The 17,631-nt window shown below is 53.1% G+C and overlaps 1 protein-coding gene across 1 annotated transcript in view; it reads right to left on the bottom strand.

Moving 5' to 3' along the window:
* The window catches only part of DTNB (dystrobrevin beta), a 173,493-nt gene that overhangs the window by 114,633 nt on the left and 41,229 nt on the right, over nt 1–17,631 (bottom strand). The window contains exons 7-10 of the mRNA XM_084201896.1: nt 16,404–16,558; nt 13,698–13,803; nt 12,198–12,364; nt 7,839–7,963 (exon numbers count right to left, since the gene is read on the bottom strand). Coding sequence (XP_084058022.1) covers nt 7,839–7,963; nt 12,198–12,364; nt 13,698–13,803; nt 16,404–16,558 — 553 coding nt within the window. The remainder of the gene's footprint in view (nt 1–7,838; nt 7,964–12,197; nt 12,365–13,697; nt 13,804–16,403; nt 16,559–17,631) is intronic.

Raw genomic sequence — 17,631 nt, forward strand, 5'->3', positions numbered from 1 at the left:
GGAGCGACCCCGGAGGAACCGGAGCGGCCCCGGAGGAACCGGAGCGGCCCCGGGGGAACCGGAGCGACCCCGGAGGCTCCCGGAGGAACCGGAGCGGCCCCGGGGGCTCCCGGAGGAACCGGAGCGGCCCCGGAGGAACCGGAGCGGCCCCGGGGGCTCCCGGAGGAACCGGAGCGGCCCCGGGGGCTCGGGCCGGCCCGGGACACCCACCTGCGCCGCCCGGTGCCCGCGGCCGCCGCCGCTCATCCCGGCCCGGCTCCATGGCGGGGGCGCGCACCGCGCCGTCTCCATGGCAACGCGGCCGCGCGGGAGCGCGCAGGGCCCGGGAACGCGCCCGGGAACGCGCCCGGGGCTGGGGGAGCCGCCCTCAACGCGGGGCCGGTTCCTGCTGGTCTTCATTTCTCAAGCCTTTTTCTAGTTTTGGTTTTGTTTTAATTTGAATTTTCCGGCTTTTTAAGTTTTCGCAGCAACTGCCTCAAAATATGTCTAATTATTTTTTTTAAATTATTTTTTAAATGATTTTTTAAATTTTGGGGGTATTTATTGGTTTTAATTTTCCTGGTTTTTAGGATTTCACAGCAACTGCCTCAAAATATGTCTAATTATTATTATTTTTTAAATTATTTTTTAAATTATTTTTTAAATTGTTGAGGTTTTTTGTTTTAATTTTCCTGCTTTTTAAGTTTTTGCAGCAACTGCCTCAAAATATGCGTTACTATTATTATTTTTTTTAATTATTTAAAATTATTTTTTTAATTTTGGGGGTTTTTTTGTTTTAATTTTCCTGCGTTTTAGGTTTTCGCAGCAACTGCCTCAAAATATGTCTAATTATTATTTATTATTACTATTTCAATTATTTTTTTAATTTTAGTTTTAATTTTCCTGCTTTTAAAGTTTTCTCAGCAACTGCCTCAAAATATGTCTATTTTTTTTTCAATTATTTTTTCAATTTTTGCAAATCCCTCAAAATATGTGTTGTTATTATTATTATTTATTTTTTAAATAATTTTTTCCTTTTTGTTTCTAGTTTTAGTTTTAATTTTCCTGCTTTTTAAGTTTTCACAGCAACTGCCTCAAAATATGTCTTATTATTATTAATTTTTAAAATTTTTTTCTTTTTTTTTTAGTTTAAGTTTTAATTTTCCTGCTTTTTAAGTTTTCACAGCAACTGCCCCAAAATATCTTATAATATTTTTAATTTTTTTTTTTAATTTTAGCTTTAGTTTTAATTTTCCTGCTTCTTAATTTTTTGCAGCAACTGCCTCAAAATACATCTTATTATTATTTTTTACATTATTTTTTCAATGTTTTTGAAGTTTTATTTTGTTTTCCTGCTTTTTAAGTTTTCACAGCAACTGCCCCAAAACATAATATTTTTAATTTATTTTTTTTAATTTTAGTTTTAGTTTTAATTTTGCTTTTTAAGTTTTCATTTCTTACAAATGTTTTCTAAATCCACCCCATATTCATCAGTTCATTTAAAATAAATTAACAGAAAAGTACAAAACTTCATCTTCCACACCCAATATTCATCAGTTAATTTAAAATATATCACTATAAAAGTACAAAATTAATCTTCCACACCCAATATCCATCAGTTAATTTATAATAAATTACTATAAAAGTACAAAACTTCATCCTTCACACCCAATATTCATCAGTTAATTTAAAATAAATTACTATAAAAGTACAAAATTCATCTTCCACACCCAATATTCACCCACAGCGAGGGGAGAGGACAAGCCGGGCTTTAGGGGGGATATCCTCCTGAACCCCCCCAGTGCCACGGGCAGGGACCCCTGCCCTGCCCCAGCCCAGCCCTGGGCACTGCCAGGGATCCCTCTGGGAATTCCGTGCCCCAGGCTGGCAGGGAGGATCCCTTCCCTGAATTATCAGGGATTCACCAAGTGCCTCTGACAGAGATCCCTGCACCCTGGGATGGGGCCTGGGCACCCCCAGAGCGGCCGAGCCAAACCCCAAACCCAAACCCCAACCCCAAACCCCAACCCCCAAACCCAAAACCCAAACCCAAACCCCAATGCCAAACCCAAACCCCAAACCCAAACCCCAAACCCAAATCCCAAACCCAAATCCCAAACCCAAACCCCAAACCCAAATCCAAATCCCAAACCCCAAACCCCAATCCCAAACCCCAAACCCAACCCCAAATCCCAAACCCCAAACCCCAAACCCAAACCCAAACCCCAAACCGAAACCCCAAACCCAAACCCCAAACCCCAAACCCAAACCCCAAACCCCAAACCCAAATCCCAAACCCAAATCCCAAACCCAAACCCCAAACCCAAATCCAAATCCCAAACCCCAAACCCCAATCCCAAACCCCAAACCCCAAACCCAAATCCCAAACCCAACCCCAAACCCAACCCCAAATCCCAAACCCCAAACCCCAAACCCAAACCCAAACCCCAAACCCAAACCCAAACCCCAAACCCAAACCCCAACCCCAACCCCAGCTCCCCCAGCCCTGTGGGTCTGTCCCAAGCCCAGTTCCAAGCAGTGCTAAAACCAGAACCAGCCCCAGACAGGCCTGGCCTGGGGGGGACCTTGAAGACACATCTGCTCCAGATCCTGTCCCTGCTCCAGATCCCACATCCTGCTCCAGATCCCAGATCTTGTCCCTGCTCCCAGATCCTGCTCCAGATCCTGCTCCAGATCCTGCTCCAGATCCCAGATCCTGTCCCTGCTCCCAGTCCCTGCTCCTGCCTCTGCTCCTGTCCCCGCTCCCAGATCCTTCTCCAGATCCCAGCTCCTGTCCCTGCTCCCAACTCCTGCTCCTGCTCCCAGATCCTGCTCTTGCTACAGATCCTGTCCCTGCCCCTGCTCCCAGCTCCTGCTCCAGCCCCCTGCTCCTGTCCCCGCTCTGAAATCCTGCTCCAGCCCCCAAATCCTGTCCCTGCTCCTGCTCTTGCCTCTGCTCCTGTCCCTGCTCCCAGATTCTGCTCTTGCTACAGATCCTGCTCCTGCCTCTGCTCCAGCCCCCAGATCCTGCTCCAGATCCCAGCTCCTGTCCCTGCTCCTGTCCCTGCTCCTAGCTCCTTCTCCAGATCCCAGATCCTGTCCCTGCTCCCAGATCCTGTCCCTGCTCCTATATCCTGCTCCAGATCCCAGATCCTGCTCCTGCCTCTGCTCCTGTCCCTGCTCCCAGATCCTGCTCCAGATCCCAGATCCTGTCCCTGCTCCTATATCCTGCTCCAGCCCCCAGATCCTGCTCTTGCCTCTGCTCCAGTCCCAGCCCCCAGCTCCTGTCCCTGCTCCCAGATCCTGCTCCAGATCCCAGATCCTGCTCTTGTTACACATCCTTCTCCTGCCTCTGCTCCTGTCCCTGCTCCAGCCCCCAGATCCTGTCCCCACTCCCAGATTCTGCTACAGATCCCAGATCCTGCTCCAGATCCCAGATCCTGTCCCTGCTCCCAGATCCTGTCCCTGCTCCTGCCTCTGCTTCTGCTCCAGCCCCCAGATCCTGTCCCTGCTCCCAGATCCTGTCCCCGCTCCCAGATTCTGCTTCAGCCCCCAGATGCTGTCCCTGCCCCCAGATCCTGTCCCTGCTCCCAGATCCTGTCCCTGCTCCCAGATCCTGTCCCTGCTCCTGTCCTGCCCCAGCTCTGCAGTGGGAGAGTGGAAAACCCACTCCTGGAAAAACCAAACTCCCAGGTTGCTCCTGCCATGGCAGGGACACTGCCACTGTGCCAGGGTGTGCCAGTGTCCAGCCTGGCCCTGGGCACTGCCAGGGGTCCAGGGAGGGCACCCTGTGCCAGCCCTGCCCACCCTCACAGGGAACAATTCCCCATTCCCAATCTCCATCCAGCCCTGCCCTCTGGCACTGAGAGCCATTCCCTGGGTCTGTCCCTCCATCCTTGTCCCCAGTCCCTCTGCAGCTCTCCTGGAGCCCCTCCAGGCCCTGGCAGTGGCTCCAGGATCTGCCCAGAGCTCAGTTTTCCCCTTGAACCCCCCAGATGTGCAGCCCAGAGGATTTGTGTGCTGAGAATCAGAAGCCCAGCCCGGAGCCATGGCAGGCAGCAGCACCTTGGGATCACAGGATGCAGCTGGGCTGGGTGGGAAGGGAGCTCAGAGCCCAGCCAGGGCCAGCCCTGCCATGGCAGGGACACTGCCACTGTGCCAGGGTGTGCCAGTGTCCAGCCTGGCCCTGGGCACTGCCAGGGACCCAGGGAGGGCACCCTGTGCCAGGGAACAATTCCCCATTCCCAATCTCCCACCCAGCCCTGCCCTGGGGTGGCTGTGCCACCTCCATTGCCCTTTAAAATCAAAGATTTAATGTCAGCAATTTGCATTAGGAGAGTCTGGAGTCATACCCCAAACCCCACAGAGATGGAGCGCTGGAAATGATTCCTGCAGGAGAAGAGATCCATGCCAACCCCACCTGTGCTTCACCCAGCACACCCAGCCAGCAGGTGCCTCTGAGCTGACACCTGACCCCAAACATCACCTGCATGGAATTGGAATTACCCTCCAGGAGCCAGGGACTCCCACCCACACACAGAACCAACCCCTGAAAAGGAAAATCCTTCCCAGCCCCAGCTGTGCCTGATCCCACCCTGTCCCCAGCCCAGGGCACTCAGTGCCACAGCCAGGGGACACCTGCAGGGATGGGCACTCCAAACCTGTCCCCAGGGCACTCAGTGCCACAGCCAGGGGACACCTGCAGGGATGGGCACTCCAAACCTGTCCCCAGGGCACTCAGTGCCACAGCCAGGGGACACCTGCAGGGATGGGCACTCCAAACCTCCCTGGGCACTCAGTGCCACAGCCAGGGGACACCTGCAGGGATGGGCACTACAAACCTGTCCCCAGGGCACTCAGTGCCACAGCCAGGTGACACCTGCAGGGATGGGCACTCCAAACCTCCCTGGGCACTCAGTGCCACAGCCAGGGGACACCTGCAGGGATGGGCACTCCAAACCTGTCCCCAGGGCACTCAGTGCCACAGCCAGGTGACACCTGCAGGGATGGGCACTCCAAACCTCCCTGGGCAGTGCCAAGGCCTGAGCACCCTTTCCATGCAGAAATTCCTCCTGGTGTCCACCCTGAGCCTGCCCTGGCCCAGCCTGAGGCCATTTCCCCTTGTCCTGTCCCTAAGCTACAGAAAAGTTTATCTAGCAAAATATCAGGGAGTTCTAAGCTTGATCAAGGAGCTCTGTGCATTGTGTTTAAGGCCCACAAGCAGGTGCTGGATTTGAAATAAGCAAAAATTGTTTAACCAATGGTACCTGTGCTTGTAGTGGTTGGATGGAACCACTGTCAGTGTGCTCTGGCTGTGTGAGATTGGGCAAAACAGTTTTAAAGTGAGGTGTGACACTGAGCTCTGTGTCTGCTCCTGGGATAGGAGCTGCTGGCACCTTCCCATTGTCACAACCATGGAATGAGGCTGAAGCTGGGAAATAAACCAGCTCAAAGTGTGGGAATCCATAAAATCAGAGGGTTTGGGAAAGCTGCAAGAGGCAGGCTCAGAGACAGCAGAAGTGAGATTGGAGCTGAGCAGGAGCCATGAGATTGGTCAGCAGGAAAATTACAGAAGAAGTAGAAAAGGACAAATAGAACAGTGGTCTGTGTATCAAGGCTTGTCTAGAATAACTCCCTAAACTGCAGAAAAGTTTATCTAGTGAGATATTAGGGAGTTCTAAGCTTGATCAAGGAGCTCTGAGCATTGTGTTTAAGGCCCACAAGCAGGTGCTGGATTTGAAATAAGCAAAAATTGTTCAACCAAAGGCAGCTGTGCTTGTAGGGGTTGGATGGAACCACTGTCAGTGTGCTCTGGCTTTGGGTGACTGGTCAAAACAGTTTTAAAGTGAGGTGTGACACTGAGCTCTGTGTCTGCTCCTGGGATGGGAGCTGCTGGCACCTTCCCATTGTCATAATGGGACATCTTCCCACTGCCATCCCCATGGAATGAGGCTGGTGCTGGGATATAAACCAGCTCCAGGCACCTTCCCACTGCCATCCCCATGGAATGAGGCTGATGCTGGGATATAAACCAGCTCCAGGCACCTTCCCACTGCCACAACCATGGAATGAGGCTGATGCTGGGATATAAACCAGCTCCAGGCACCTTCCCAGCAGTCCTGTCCCTGGGTGATCTGTGCACAGCCCCAGCTGGGGATCCTGGTGCCCAAACAGCAGCAGAGCTCAGCTCCCCTCTCCCTCAGGCTCCCGTGGGAATGGGGGTGCTCCCCTCCCCTGGATCCCAGTGCTGCTCCTCCTCCTCCTCGCCCTCTCCCACTGATGGGAGCAGCTTTCCCAGCCTCTGGAGGACACCAGGGTTTATCTGCAGACTGACTTCGGCTGGGTTGGGTCTTTGTCTCTCAGTTTTTACTTTTGAGGTGAAACCTGACAAAGTGGGGAAGCAGAGCTGCCTCAGGCTGCTCCAGCCAACAGCAGTGCTTGGTTTGCCATCCCACCCACCCAGCAGCTCCACACACAGGGGGTGACAACAGCAGGGTGACAACGGTGCCATGGAGAGGGGACAGGGACAGGGACGGGAGGCCAAGGCCCCGGGGCTGAGCCCCGGCACTGCTGATCCAATTCCATTTACAATAAATGAGAAATCAGAGCCTGGTCCAACACAGGGAGCCACTGGTGCCACTGCTGGGGACAGGGAGGGGACGGGCAGGACACAGCCAGGCCTGGCTGCAGCTGCACCAAACCCCCCCTGCAGCCCTGAGACCCCTCAGGAGCACAGCCCAGAAGGTTCTCCAGAGAAACATTTACAGAAACAGCAGAGAAAAACCTGAAACACTTAGAGAAACAGCAGAGAAAAACCTGAAACACTTAGAAAAACAGCAGAGAAAAACCTGAAACACTTAGAGAAACAGCAGAGAAAAACCTGAAACACTTAGAGAAACAGCAGAGAAAAACCTGAAACACTTAGAAAAACAGCAGAGAAAAACCTGAAACACTAACACTGACACACCAGAGAAAAACCGGAAACATTTACACTGACACAGAAGAGAAGAAAAACCTGAAACACTTAGAGAAACAGCAGAAACACTTACACCGACACAGAAGAAAAACCTGAAACCCACCGCAGGCCCAGGGCTGCTCCCTGCCCCCAGCCCAGGTCTGGGGAGGGGGCTCAGGGGGTCTCAGGTACTCACACGATGTGGGCCAGGTCCAGGGCTCAGGAGGGGCTCAGGGGGGCTCGGGGGGGCTCAGGGGTGGGGAGGGGTCTCAGGTACTCACACGATGTGGAGCAGGTCTGGGGGCTCAGGGGGGGCTCAGGAGGTGCTCAGGGTGGGGAGGGGTCTCAGGGTGGGGAGGGGTCCCAGGTACTCACATGATGTGGGCCAGGAGGGGCTCTGGGGAGGGGTCTCAGGGTGGGGAGGGGGCTCTGGGGAGGGGTCCCGGGTACTCACACGATGTGGGGCAGGTCCAGGGGTCAGGATGGGCTCAGGGGGGCTCAGGGGTGGGGAGGGGTCCCAGGTACTCACACGATGTGGGGCAGGTCCAGGGGTCAGGAGGGGCTCTGGGGAGGGGTCTCAGGGTGGGGAGGGGTCCCAGGTACTCACACGATGTGGGGCAGGTCCAGGGGTCAGGAGGGGCTCTGGGGAGGGGTCTCAGGGTGGGGAGGGGTCCCGGGTACTCACACGATGTGGGTCAGGAGGGGTCTCAGGAGGGGCTCAGGGTGGGGAGGGGTCCCAGGTACACGATGTGGGCCAGGTCCAGGGGTCAGGAGGGGCTCAGGGTGGGGAGGGGTCTCAGGGTGGGGAGGGGTCCCAGGTACTCACACGATGTGGGCCAGGTCCAGGGGTCAGGAGGGGCTCTGGGGAGGGGTCTCAGAGTGGGGAGGGGTCCCAGGTACTCACACGATGTGGGCCAGGTCCAGGGGTCTCTCGGGCTGCTCGGGGAACAGCGGGCGCGGCGGGTCCCGGCTGGGCACACAGCCCAGAGAGCGGCTGATGGCGTGGGTCAGCTTCTTGGCTGGGGATTTCTGGGGACAGGGGAGGGGACAGGTGAGAGGGGACAGGTGAGGGGGGACAGGTGAGATAGCACAGGTGAGATAGCACAGGTGAGATGGGGATTGCACAGGTGAGAGGGGCTGATGGCGTGGGTCAGCTTCTTGGCAGGCGATTTCTGGGGACACAGGTGAGGGGGGACAGGTGAGAGGGGACAGCTGAGACAGAGCAGGTGAGGGGGGACAGGTGAGATAGCACAGGTGAGACAGAACAGGGGAGAGGGGCTGATGGCATGGGTCAGCTTCTTGGCAGGCGATTTCTGGGGGGACAGGTGAGAGGGGACAGGTGAGGGGGGACAGGTGAGACAGAACAGGGGAGAGGGGATTGCACAGGTGAGAGGGGCTGATGGTGTGGGTCAGCTTCTTGGCTGGGGATTTCTGGGGACACACAGGTGAGAGGGGACAGGTGAGACAGAACAGGTGAGACAGAACAGGGGAGAGGGGCTGCACAGGTGAGAGGGGACTGCACAGGTGAGATGGGATTGCACAGGTGAGATGGGATTGCACAGGTGAGAGGGGACTGCACAGGTGAGAGGGGATTGCACAGGTGAGGGAGGATTGCACAGGTGAGACAGCACAGGGGAGCCTGGGATGGCTGGGGAACAGCACAGGTGAGCCTGGGGGTTTTGGGGGGAACAGGCACAGGTGAGCCCAGGATTTCTGGGGGAACAAGCACAGGTGAGTATAGGAATGTCACCCTGTTGAAACTGTCCTTTGTCCCCTCAAAAAGGAAAGAAGCCCACAAGTTTCTCTCCTCAATGAGGTGAAAAGACACCTCACAGGACCTGGGGCAGGCACACACACCTGGGGCAGGCACACACACCTGGAGCAGGTACACACACACCTGGGGCAGGTACACACACACCTGGGGCAGGCACACACACACCTGGGGCAGCACACACACACCTGGGGCAGGCACACACACACCTGGGGCAGGCACACACACCTGGGGCAGGCACACACACACCTGGGGCAGGCACACACACACACACACACACACCTGGGGCAGGTACACACACACCTGGGGCAGGTACACACACACCTGGGGCAGGCACACACACACCTGGGGCAGGCACACACACACCTGGGGCAGCACACACACACCTGGGGCAGGTACACACACACCTGGGGCAGCACACACACACCTGGGGCAGGCACACACACCTGGGGCAGGCACACATACACACCTGGGGCAGCACACACACACCTGGGGCAGGCACACACACACCTGGGGCAGGAATGCCCAGGGCTCCTGGGAATCAGGGCCCTGGGAACGAGTTCTGGCAGGCTTTGAAGGGCTCTGATGGCGGGAATTGAAATTTTCAACAAAGTGATGGAAGATCAGGAAACAAACCAATTACCTGGGGCTCTCTGGGGAGTGAATCCCTCCCCAATAAAGGATGTTCACATCGCTCCGAACACAGAGGGGCATTTTGAGGGCAGGAGCAGCCACTCGCCCCATTTCTGTCCTTTTCAGCCCAAGCCAAGGTGGGGCAGGGCTGGGGCAGGCAGGGGTGACTTCACCTCCTTCTACAGCTCAGGGGTGCTGAATTATTACTTTATTATTATTATTATTATTATTATTATTATTATTATTATTATTATTATTATTATTATTATTATTATTATTATTATTATTATTATCATCATAATAATTATCATTATTATAATTATTTTACTTATATTATTATTTTACTTATATTAGTAGTAGTAGTACTAGTAGTACTAGTAGTACTAGTACTAGTGGTACTAGTACTACTACTACTACTACTAAATTATTACTATTATTATTATGAAGGTATGGGACTGTTTTCAAGCTAAGAAGGATTTATTTCTTAGACAAGAAGGATTTATTTCTTAGACAGATATTCATCTCAGAGGCTGTGAGATTTTAGGTTTATTTCTTAGACAGATATTCAACTCTCAATTTATTCCACACAACCTCACCCCTGCATTATAAACCCTGTACCATTTCACCCCGTGAAGTTTCTCTCTTACTTAAGGCTCTTACTCAAATTATATTATTATGTATTCTTACTCACAATTATAGAATATATATATAAATATATATATTATATATTCATTAATATTCTATAATATATATTCTAATATTATATAATATAATATAATATAATATAATATAATATAATATAATATAATATAATATAATATAATATAATATAATATAATATAATATAATATAATATAATATAATATAATATAATATATATACATATATAAATAAAGAATATATATATTATATATTCTTACTCACAATTATAGAATATATATAATATATATATTATATATATTCATTAATATTCTATAATATATATTCTAATATTCTATTCTATAATATATATAATATAATATAATATAATATAATATAATATAATATAATATAATATAATATAATATAATATAATATAATATAATATAATATAATATATATATATTATGTATGTATATATATAATATATATATTATATCTTCTTACAATTGTAGAAACACACATTTATGATTTTTCTGCTGAATGTCTGTGCATTGCATTTTTACACTGTATTTTTACAATTACACTTTTACATTAATCTAAGTGTCTTCCAAGACACAGATTAAACTCTTTTTGTTTCTCTGATCCTCACACTGAATGCCCTCACAGGATTGGTCATTCCGGGTCCTTGCAGCGCTGGTGACAGGTGCTGCCACACCCCCAGGAGTGACCAAAAATGGGGTTTCAATCCCACACGGACTCACAGAATCAATTCTGGGACCCTGCTGTGCTCACCCAGCTCCCAGCAGTGACGTGAGGCCCTGGGGATGGATTTCCCAACCTGAACAATTCCGTAATTCCGCGGTGAGGGGGGCTCAGAGAGCACCTGGCAGCTCCTCCCGCTGCTCCCCCTCACTGACACCCCCCAGGACGGGGCAGCCCTGGCTAATTACAGCTCTGCAATTAATTACTGCTGTGCACCACCCTCCGGAGTGCAACTGGGGCCGGATCCCGGGGGACACAAATGAAAATTCAGATTACCACTGGCTCGAACAGGAGCTACAGCACACACCATCAGCCCTGGCAATTACCGATAATTAGCACCAGTAATTACCATAGAACCGACTCCTGCTGATGTCCAGCCCGCCCTGCCCTGGAGGGGCAGCCTCTGGCAATTACTGATAATTAACACCAGTAATTAATTACCCATAGAACCGATTCCTGCTGATGTCCAGCCTGCCCTGCCCTGGAGGTGCAGCCTCAATTACTGATAATTAGCACCAGTAATTACCCATTCAATCAATCCCTGCTGATGTCCAGCCCGCCCTGCCCTGGAGGGGCAGCCTCTGGCAATTACTGATAATTAACACCAGTAATTAATTACCCATAGAACCGACTCCTGCTGATGTCCAGCCTGCCCTGCCCTGGAGGTGCAGCCTCTGGCAATTACTGGTAATTAGCACCAGTAATTACCCATTCAATCAATCCCTGCTGATGTCCAGGCCCCCCTACCCTGCCCTGCCCGGGAGGAGTCCCCTGACCCAGCAGTGCCCCTGAGCCACAAGGAGTGCCCTGCCCTGGAGGAAGCTCTTTGCCCTGCCCAGGGGGAGGCTCTTACCCAGGAGGAGTGCCCTGACCCCCAGGAGGAATGCCCTGACCCAGAGCAGTGCCCCTGAGCCACAAGAAGTGTCCCTGACCCCCACGAGGAGGTTTCCTGCCCAGGAGGAGTGCCCTGACCTACAAGGAGTGCCCTGCCCTGGAGGAAGCCCTTTCCCAGGAGCAGTGCCCTGACCCTCAGGAGCAATATTCCGGTCCAGGAACAGTTCCCTGACCCAGGAGTGCCCCTGACCTGGAGGAATGCCCTGACCCTGGAGGCCCTTACCCAGGAGCAGTGCCCTGACCCCCAAGAGCAGTGCCCTGACCCAGGAGGAGTGCCTTGCCCTGGAGGAATGCCCTGACCAAGGATTGTCCTGACCCAGCAGTGCCCCTGATCCACAAGGAGTGCCCTGCCCTGCAGGAAGCCCTTTGCCCTGCCCAGGAGCAGTGCCCTGATGCACAAGGAGTACCCTGACCCAGGAGTGCCCTGCCCTGAAGGAAGCCCTTTCCCAGGAGCAGTGCCCTGACCCAGGAGCAGTGCCCTGACCCCCAAGAGCAGTGCCCTGACCCAGGAGGAGTGCCCCTGCCCTGGAGGCAGCCCTTTCCCAGGAGCAGTGCCCTTACCCAGGAGGAGTGCTCCTTCATCTGGTGCTGGTTGCTGTGGGGGCCGCTGGCGTGGCCCCTCCAGAAGCAGTTCTGGCACAGCTGGTAGTTGTGGCACTGCTGGCAGCGGTACCTGAAGCCCATCATGCTCTCACAGTGGCAGTACGAGCACTCCACGGGGTGGAAGACTGCGACAGAAACAAACAAACGCAAACTTGCAGGCAGTTTTTGGTAAACCTGGAACGTCCCACCCCACTGGAGCTCCCAGACCCTCCCCAGCTCCTTCAGCACTCAGGGGGGTGAGGGCATGTTCCAGATTGCGAGGCAAGATGTGTTCTATTGCCATCTGTATGGCAGCTGTCTGGTGTCACAATGCTCCTTATCTCTCTTCCTGAGTGATCATAATCAACAGGGGACATCTGCTGATAAGGGGCTATTGAATGTCACCACATGACTGATAAGAACTATAGCATCCCATTGTGAGATGCTCTGCCCAGAGGGAGGAGCCAAGCATTCCTACCCAGATATAATCTGGAGATTCTGACACCAATTTAGCTTTTGCTCCGCTGCTCCTACTTCCACGGAAGTAGAGGAACAGCAGCTGCTTCTACTGGGAAGCTTCTTCTACTGGCACTGCCGGTCCCGGGGCATTCCCAGGTCCCGGAGCATTCCCAGGTCCCGGAGCATTCCCAGGTTCAGCCCTAAGGGCACTGCCGGTCCCGGGGCATTCCCAGGTTCAGCCCTGGAGGCACTGCTGGTCACGGGGCATTCCCAGGTCCCGGAGCATTCCCAGGTCCCGGAGCATTCCCAGGTTCAGCCCTGAAGGCACTGCCCATCCCGTGGCATTCCCAGGTTCAGCCCTGAAGGCACTGCCAGTCCCGGAGCATTCCCGGGTTCAGCCCTGGTGGAGGCACTGTGGGCATTCCCAGGTTTATCCCGGGTGGAGGCACTGCCCATCCCGGGGCATTCCCAGGTTTATCCCAGGTGAAGGCACTGCCCATCCCGGGGCATTCCCAGGTTCAGCCCTGGAGGAGGCACTGCCCATCCCGGGGCATTCCCAGGTTTATCCCGGGTGAAGGCACTGCCCATCCCGGGGCATTCCCAGGTTCAGCCCTGGTGGAGGCACTGTGGGCATTCCCAGGTTTATCCCGGGTGAAGGCACTGCCCATCCCGGGGCATTCCCAGGTTCAGCCCTGGTGGAGGCACTGTGGGCATTCCCAGGTTTATCCCGGGTGAAGGCACTGCCCATCCCGGGGCATTCCCCGGTTTATCCCGGGTGAAGGCACTGCCCATCCCGGGGCATTCCCAGGTTTAACCCTGAAGGCACTGTGGGCATTCCCAGGTTTATCCCGGGTGAAGGCACTGCCCATCCCGGGGCATTCCCAGGTTTATCCCGGGTGAAGGCACTGCCCATCCCGTGGCATTCCCAGGTTTATCCCGGGTGGAGGCACTGCCCATCCCGGCGCATTCCCCGGTCCCGCCCAGCCCCGCCGCGCTCCCGCAGGACAATCCCGCATTTACCGTTCTCCACGTGGGCCAGTCGGTGCATGAGGGGCAGCCAGACGAGGCACTGCGGAGGAGGGTCGGCCGTCAGCGTGTCCAGGAACGTGTTGAGCATCACCTTCCTCTGCAGGGAGAGCACAGCGAGCAATGCAGGGAGAGCGCTGCCCGCCCTGCCCTGCCCGGCTCCGGCCGGGAACCCCGGGACACCGCCTGAACATCCCCCGAGCCGGGAACCCCTGGGACACCACCTGAACATCCCCCGGGCCGGGAACCCCCGGGACACCGCCTGAACATCCCCCGAGCCGGGAACACCCCGGGACACCGCCTGAAAATCCCCCGGGCCAGGATTCCCATCCCGAGAAGGTGGGCCGGGAACCCTCTGGGAAAATCCCCCAGGGATTCCCATCCCGAGAAGGTGAGGCCGCAGCTTCTCCAGGGTTTGCTTTTCTGGAATGTGGCCTGGGGATTGTTTATCCAAAGATGGGAGTTGTTTTTAATTAATGGTCAGTCACAGGCAGCTGTGTCAGACTCTCTGAGTCGGGGGTTTGATTGTCGTTCTTGTCTGGCCTTCTGAGGTATCCTTTTTTTAGTATACCTTCAGAATATAATTATAATATAATATAATATAATATAATATAATATAATATGACAGTATAACATATTATATTATATTATATTATATTATATTATATTATATTATATTATGTTATATTATATTATATTATATTATAATATGACAGTATAACATATTATATTATATTATATTATATTATATTATATTATATTATATTATATTATATTATATTATATTATATTATATTATATTATATTATATTATATTATACATATATAATAATATATATAACATTATAATAAAATATAACATTATAACATTATAACGTTATAACATATTGTATTGTATTATTATATTAATTATATCATATCATATCATATTATATCATATCATATCATATCATATCATATTTATTATATTATATTTATTATATTATACTATAATAATAAATCAGCCTTCTGATTTTAGCTAATTGCTAATGAACTTATATTTAGTCGCGATAAATTTTGCATCCAATGCTGCAGAAATGTCTCTGCTGGAGCACCATCATGCCCACCCAGAGTCCAAACGTTTCATTTTAGGCCTAAGATCACTCAAGTTCATGTTTACAGTTGATTTTAGGGTTAGTGACATTATTTACACTACCTCAAACGAGAAACAAACCATTGGAACAATTGAAATACAGCTGCAATTTGTATTGTACTGGATTTGTATTTGGATTTAAAACTAAACTGGTGCATAGAAGGGGTTTATTTTGAACAGATCCTGGGAGTGACTCGTTAAACTGATTGTCTTACACGGTGAAAGATCTTTGGAAGATCAAGGGAAATGCTGAGAGTGGCGTGGTTTGTGTTTGGGAAAGGAATGAGTCATTCCTGGAATTCTGGTGGGGAACGGGGGGCCCTGCCGGGAGGGGAATCGACTGAAAGGGCAGAAAATCCTTCAGCTGCTGGTTCTGGGCTGCTCCAAAGGGCGTGGGCTGTACAGGGGACCCAGGGACCCTGGTGCCCTGGGAATCCCAAATCCCCAATCCTGAACCCCCCATTCCTGAATCCCAGATCCCCAGTCATAGACCCCAAATCCCCCATCCCAAATCCCTGATCCCCAATCCCAGACCCCCAATCCTGAATCCCAGATCCCCAAATCCCTGACCCCCAATCCCAGACCCCCAATCCTGAACCCCCGATCCCAAATCCCTGATCCGCAATCCTGAATCCCAGATCCCCAAACCCCTGATCCCCAATCCCAAATCCCCAATCCTGAACCCCAACCCTGAATCCCTGATCCCCAATCCCAAATCCCCAATCCTGAATCCCTGATCCCAAATCCCCAGTCCTGAACCCCCCATCCCAAATCCCTGACCCCCAATCCCAAATCCCCAGTCCTGAACCCCCGACCCCAAATCCCTGATCCCCAATCCCAAATCCCCAGTCCTGAACCCCCGACCCCAAATCCCTAATCCTGAATCCCCGATCCCCAATCACAGACCCCAGACCTCCAATCCCCAAATCCCAGACCCCCAATCCCAGACCTCAAATCCCTGATCCCCAATCCCGAGTCCCAGACCCTAAATCAATCCCCAATCCCCAATCCCCAAATCCCCAATCCCAGATCCCAAATCCCAAATCCCAAATCCAAGGCTCCAAATCCCCAATCCCCCAGTCCCTGCCCCCAGCCCCCCCTCCCTGCCCCCAGACCCTAGTCCCAGCCCCCAGACCCCAATCCCTAATCCCAATCCCCCAGTCCCTGACCTCAATCCCCCAATCCCTGCCCCCAGCCCCCCCTCCCAGCCACCAGACCCCAATCCCTAATCCCAATCCCCCAGTCCCAGCCCCAATCCCCCAATCCCTGCCCCCAGACCCCCATCCCAGCCCCAATCCCCCCATCCCAGCCCCAATCCCTCCCCAGTCCCTGCCCCAATCCCCCAGTCCCTGCTGCCAATCCCCCAATCCCTGACCCCAGACCCCAATCCCAGCCCCCAATCCCCCAATCCCAATCCCCCAGACCCCAGTCCCTGCCCCCAGCCCCCAATCCCCCAATCCCCCAGACCCCAGTCCCTGCCCCCAGACCCCAATCCCCCAATCCCCCAGACCCCAGTCCCTGCCCCCAGCCCCCAATCCCAATCCCCCAGCCCCAGCCCCCATGCTGACCTGCTGGGGGAAGCAGGTGCGCACCGAGTGCTCGGTGTAGCCGAAGGAGGGCCCCTCGAACACGGCCGTGGGCAGCTTCAGCGCCTCGCGCAGGAACTGCTCGAACTTGGGGAACACCAGCAGCCCGGTGGAATCTGAGATCTGAGAGAAAATATCTGTAAGGAAACACAATGAACCCCCCATCAATGCGGGCTCGCTGCGGGAGCGGCTGCCGCGCACCCCGAGGGCTCTCCCGGGGCTGGGCTGGGGCAGAGCCGCTGCCAGCGCGGCGTTCAGCAGGGCAGGCTTCCCACGCCCTGCTTCCCCTTCCCAGCCCAGCCCAGCATCCCATCCCATCGTTCCATCCCATCCTATCATCCCATCCCATCCCATTCCATCCCATCCCATTCCATTATCCCATCCCATCCCATTCCATTATCCCATTCCATTCCATTATCCCATCCCATCCCATCCCATCATTCCATCCCATCCCATCCCATCCCATCCCATTCCATTATCCCATCCCATCCCACCCCATCCTATCCCATTATCCCATCACATCCCACCATTCCATCCCATTATCCCATTCCATCCCATCATCCCATCCCATCCCATTATCCCATCCCATCATTCTATCCCATCCCATCCCATCCCATCCCATCCCATCCCATCCCATCCCATCCCATCCCATCCCATCCCACTCCATAATCCCATCCCATTATCCCATCCCATCATCCCATCCCATCCTCTCCCATCCCATTATCCCACCCCATTATCCCATTATCCCACCCCATTATCCCACCCCATTATCCCATTATCCCACCCCATTATCCCATTATCCCACCCCATTATCCCATCCCGCGCAGGGGAAGCTCCTGCCCCGCACGGGCTGGGACAGGGAGGGAGCGGAGCAGCAGAACCCCAGGGGAGCAGGGATGAACCCGACCCCACAGAACCCCAGAGGAGGCTCCAGAGCGGAGCAGAGCTCCAGGAAAACGCACCCCGAGGGACGGGGACGGCCGGGACACAGCAGCCCGGGATCCCCGAGGCTGGAAAACCCCAAACTGTGCCTGACCCCAGCCTGTCCCCAGCCCAGGGCACTCAGTGCCACAGCCAGGGGACACCTGCAGGGATGGGCACTCCAAACCTGTCCCCAGGGCACTCAGTGCCACAGCCAGGTGACACCTGCAGGGATGGGCACTCCAAACCTGTCCCCAGGGCACTCAGTGCCACAGCCAGGGGACACCTG

Source organism: Fringilla coelebs (genome assembly GCF_963513975.1).
Source record: "Fringilla coelebs genome assembly, chromosome: 3".
Taxonomy (NCBI): domain Eukaryota; kingdom Metazoa; phylum Chordata; class Aves; order Passeriformes; family Fringillidae; genus Fringilla; species Fringilla coelebs.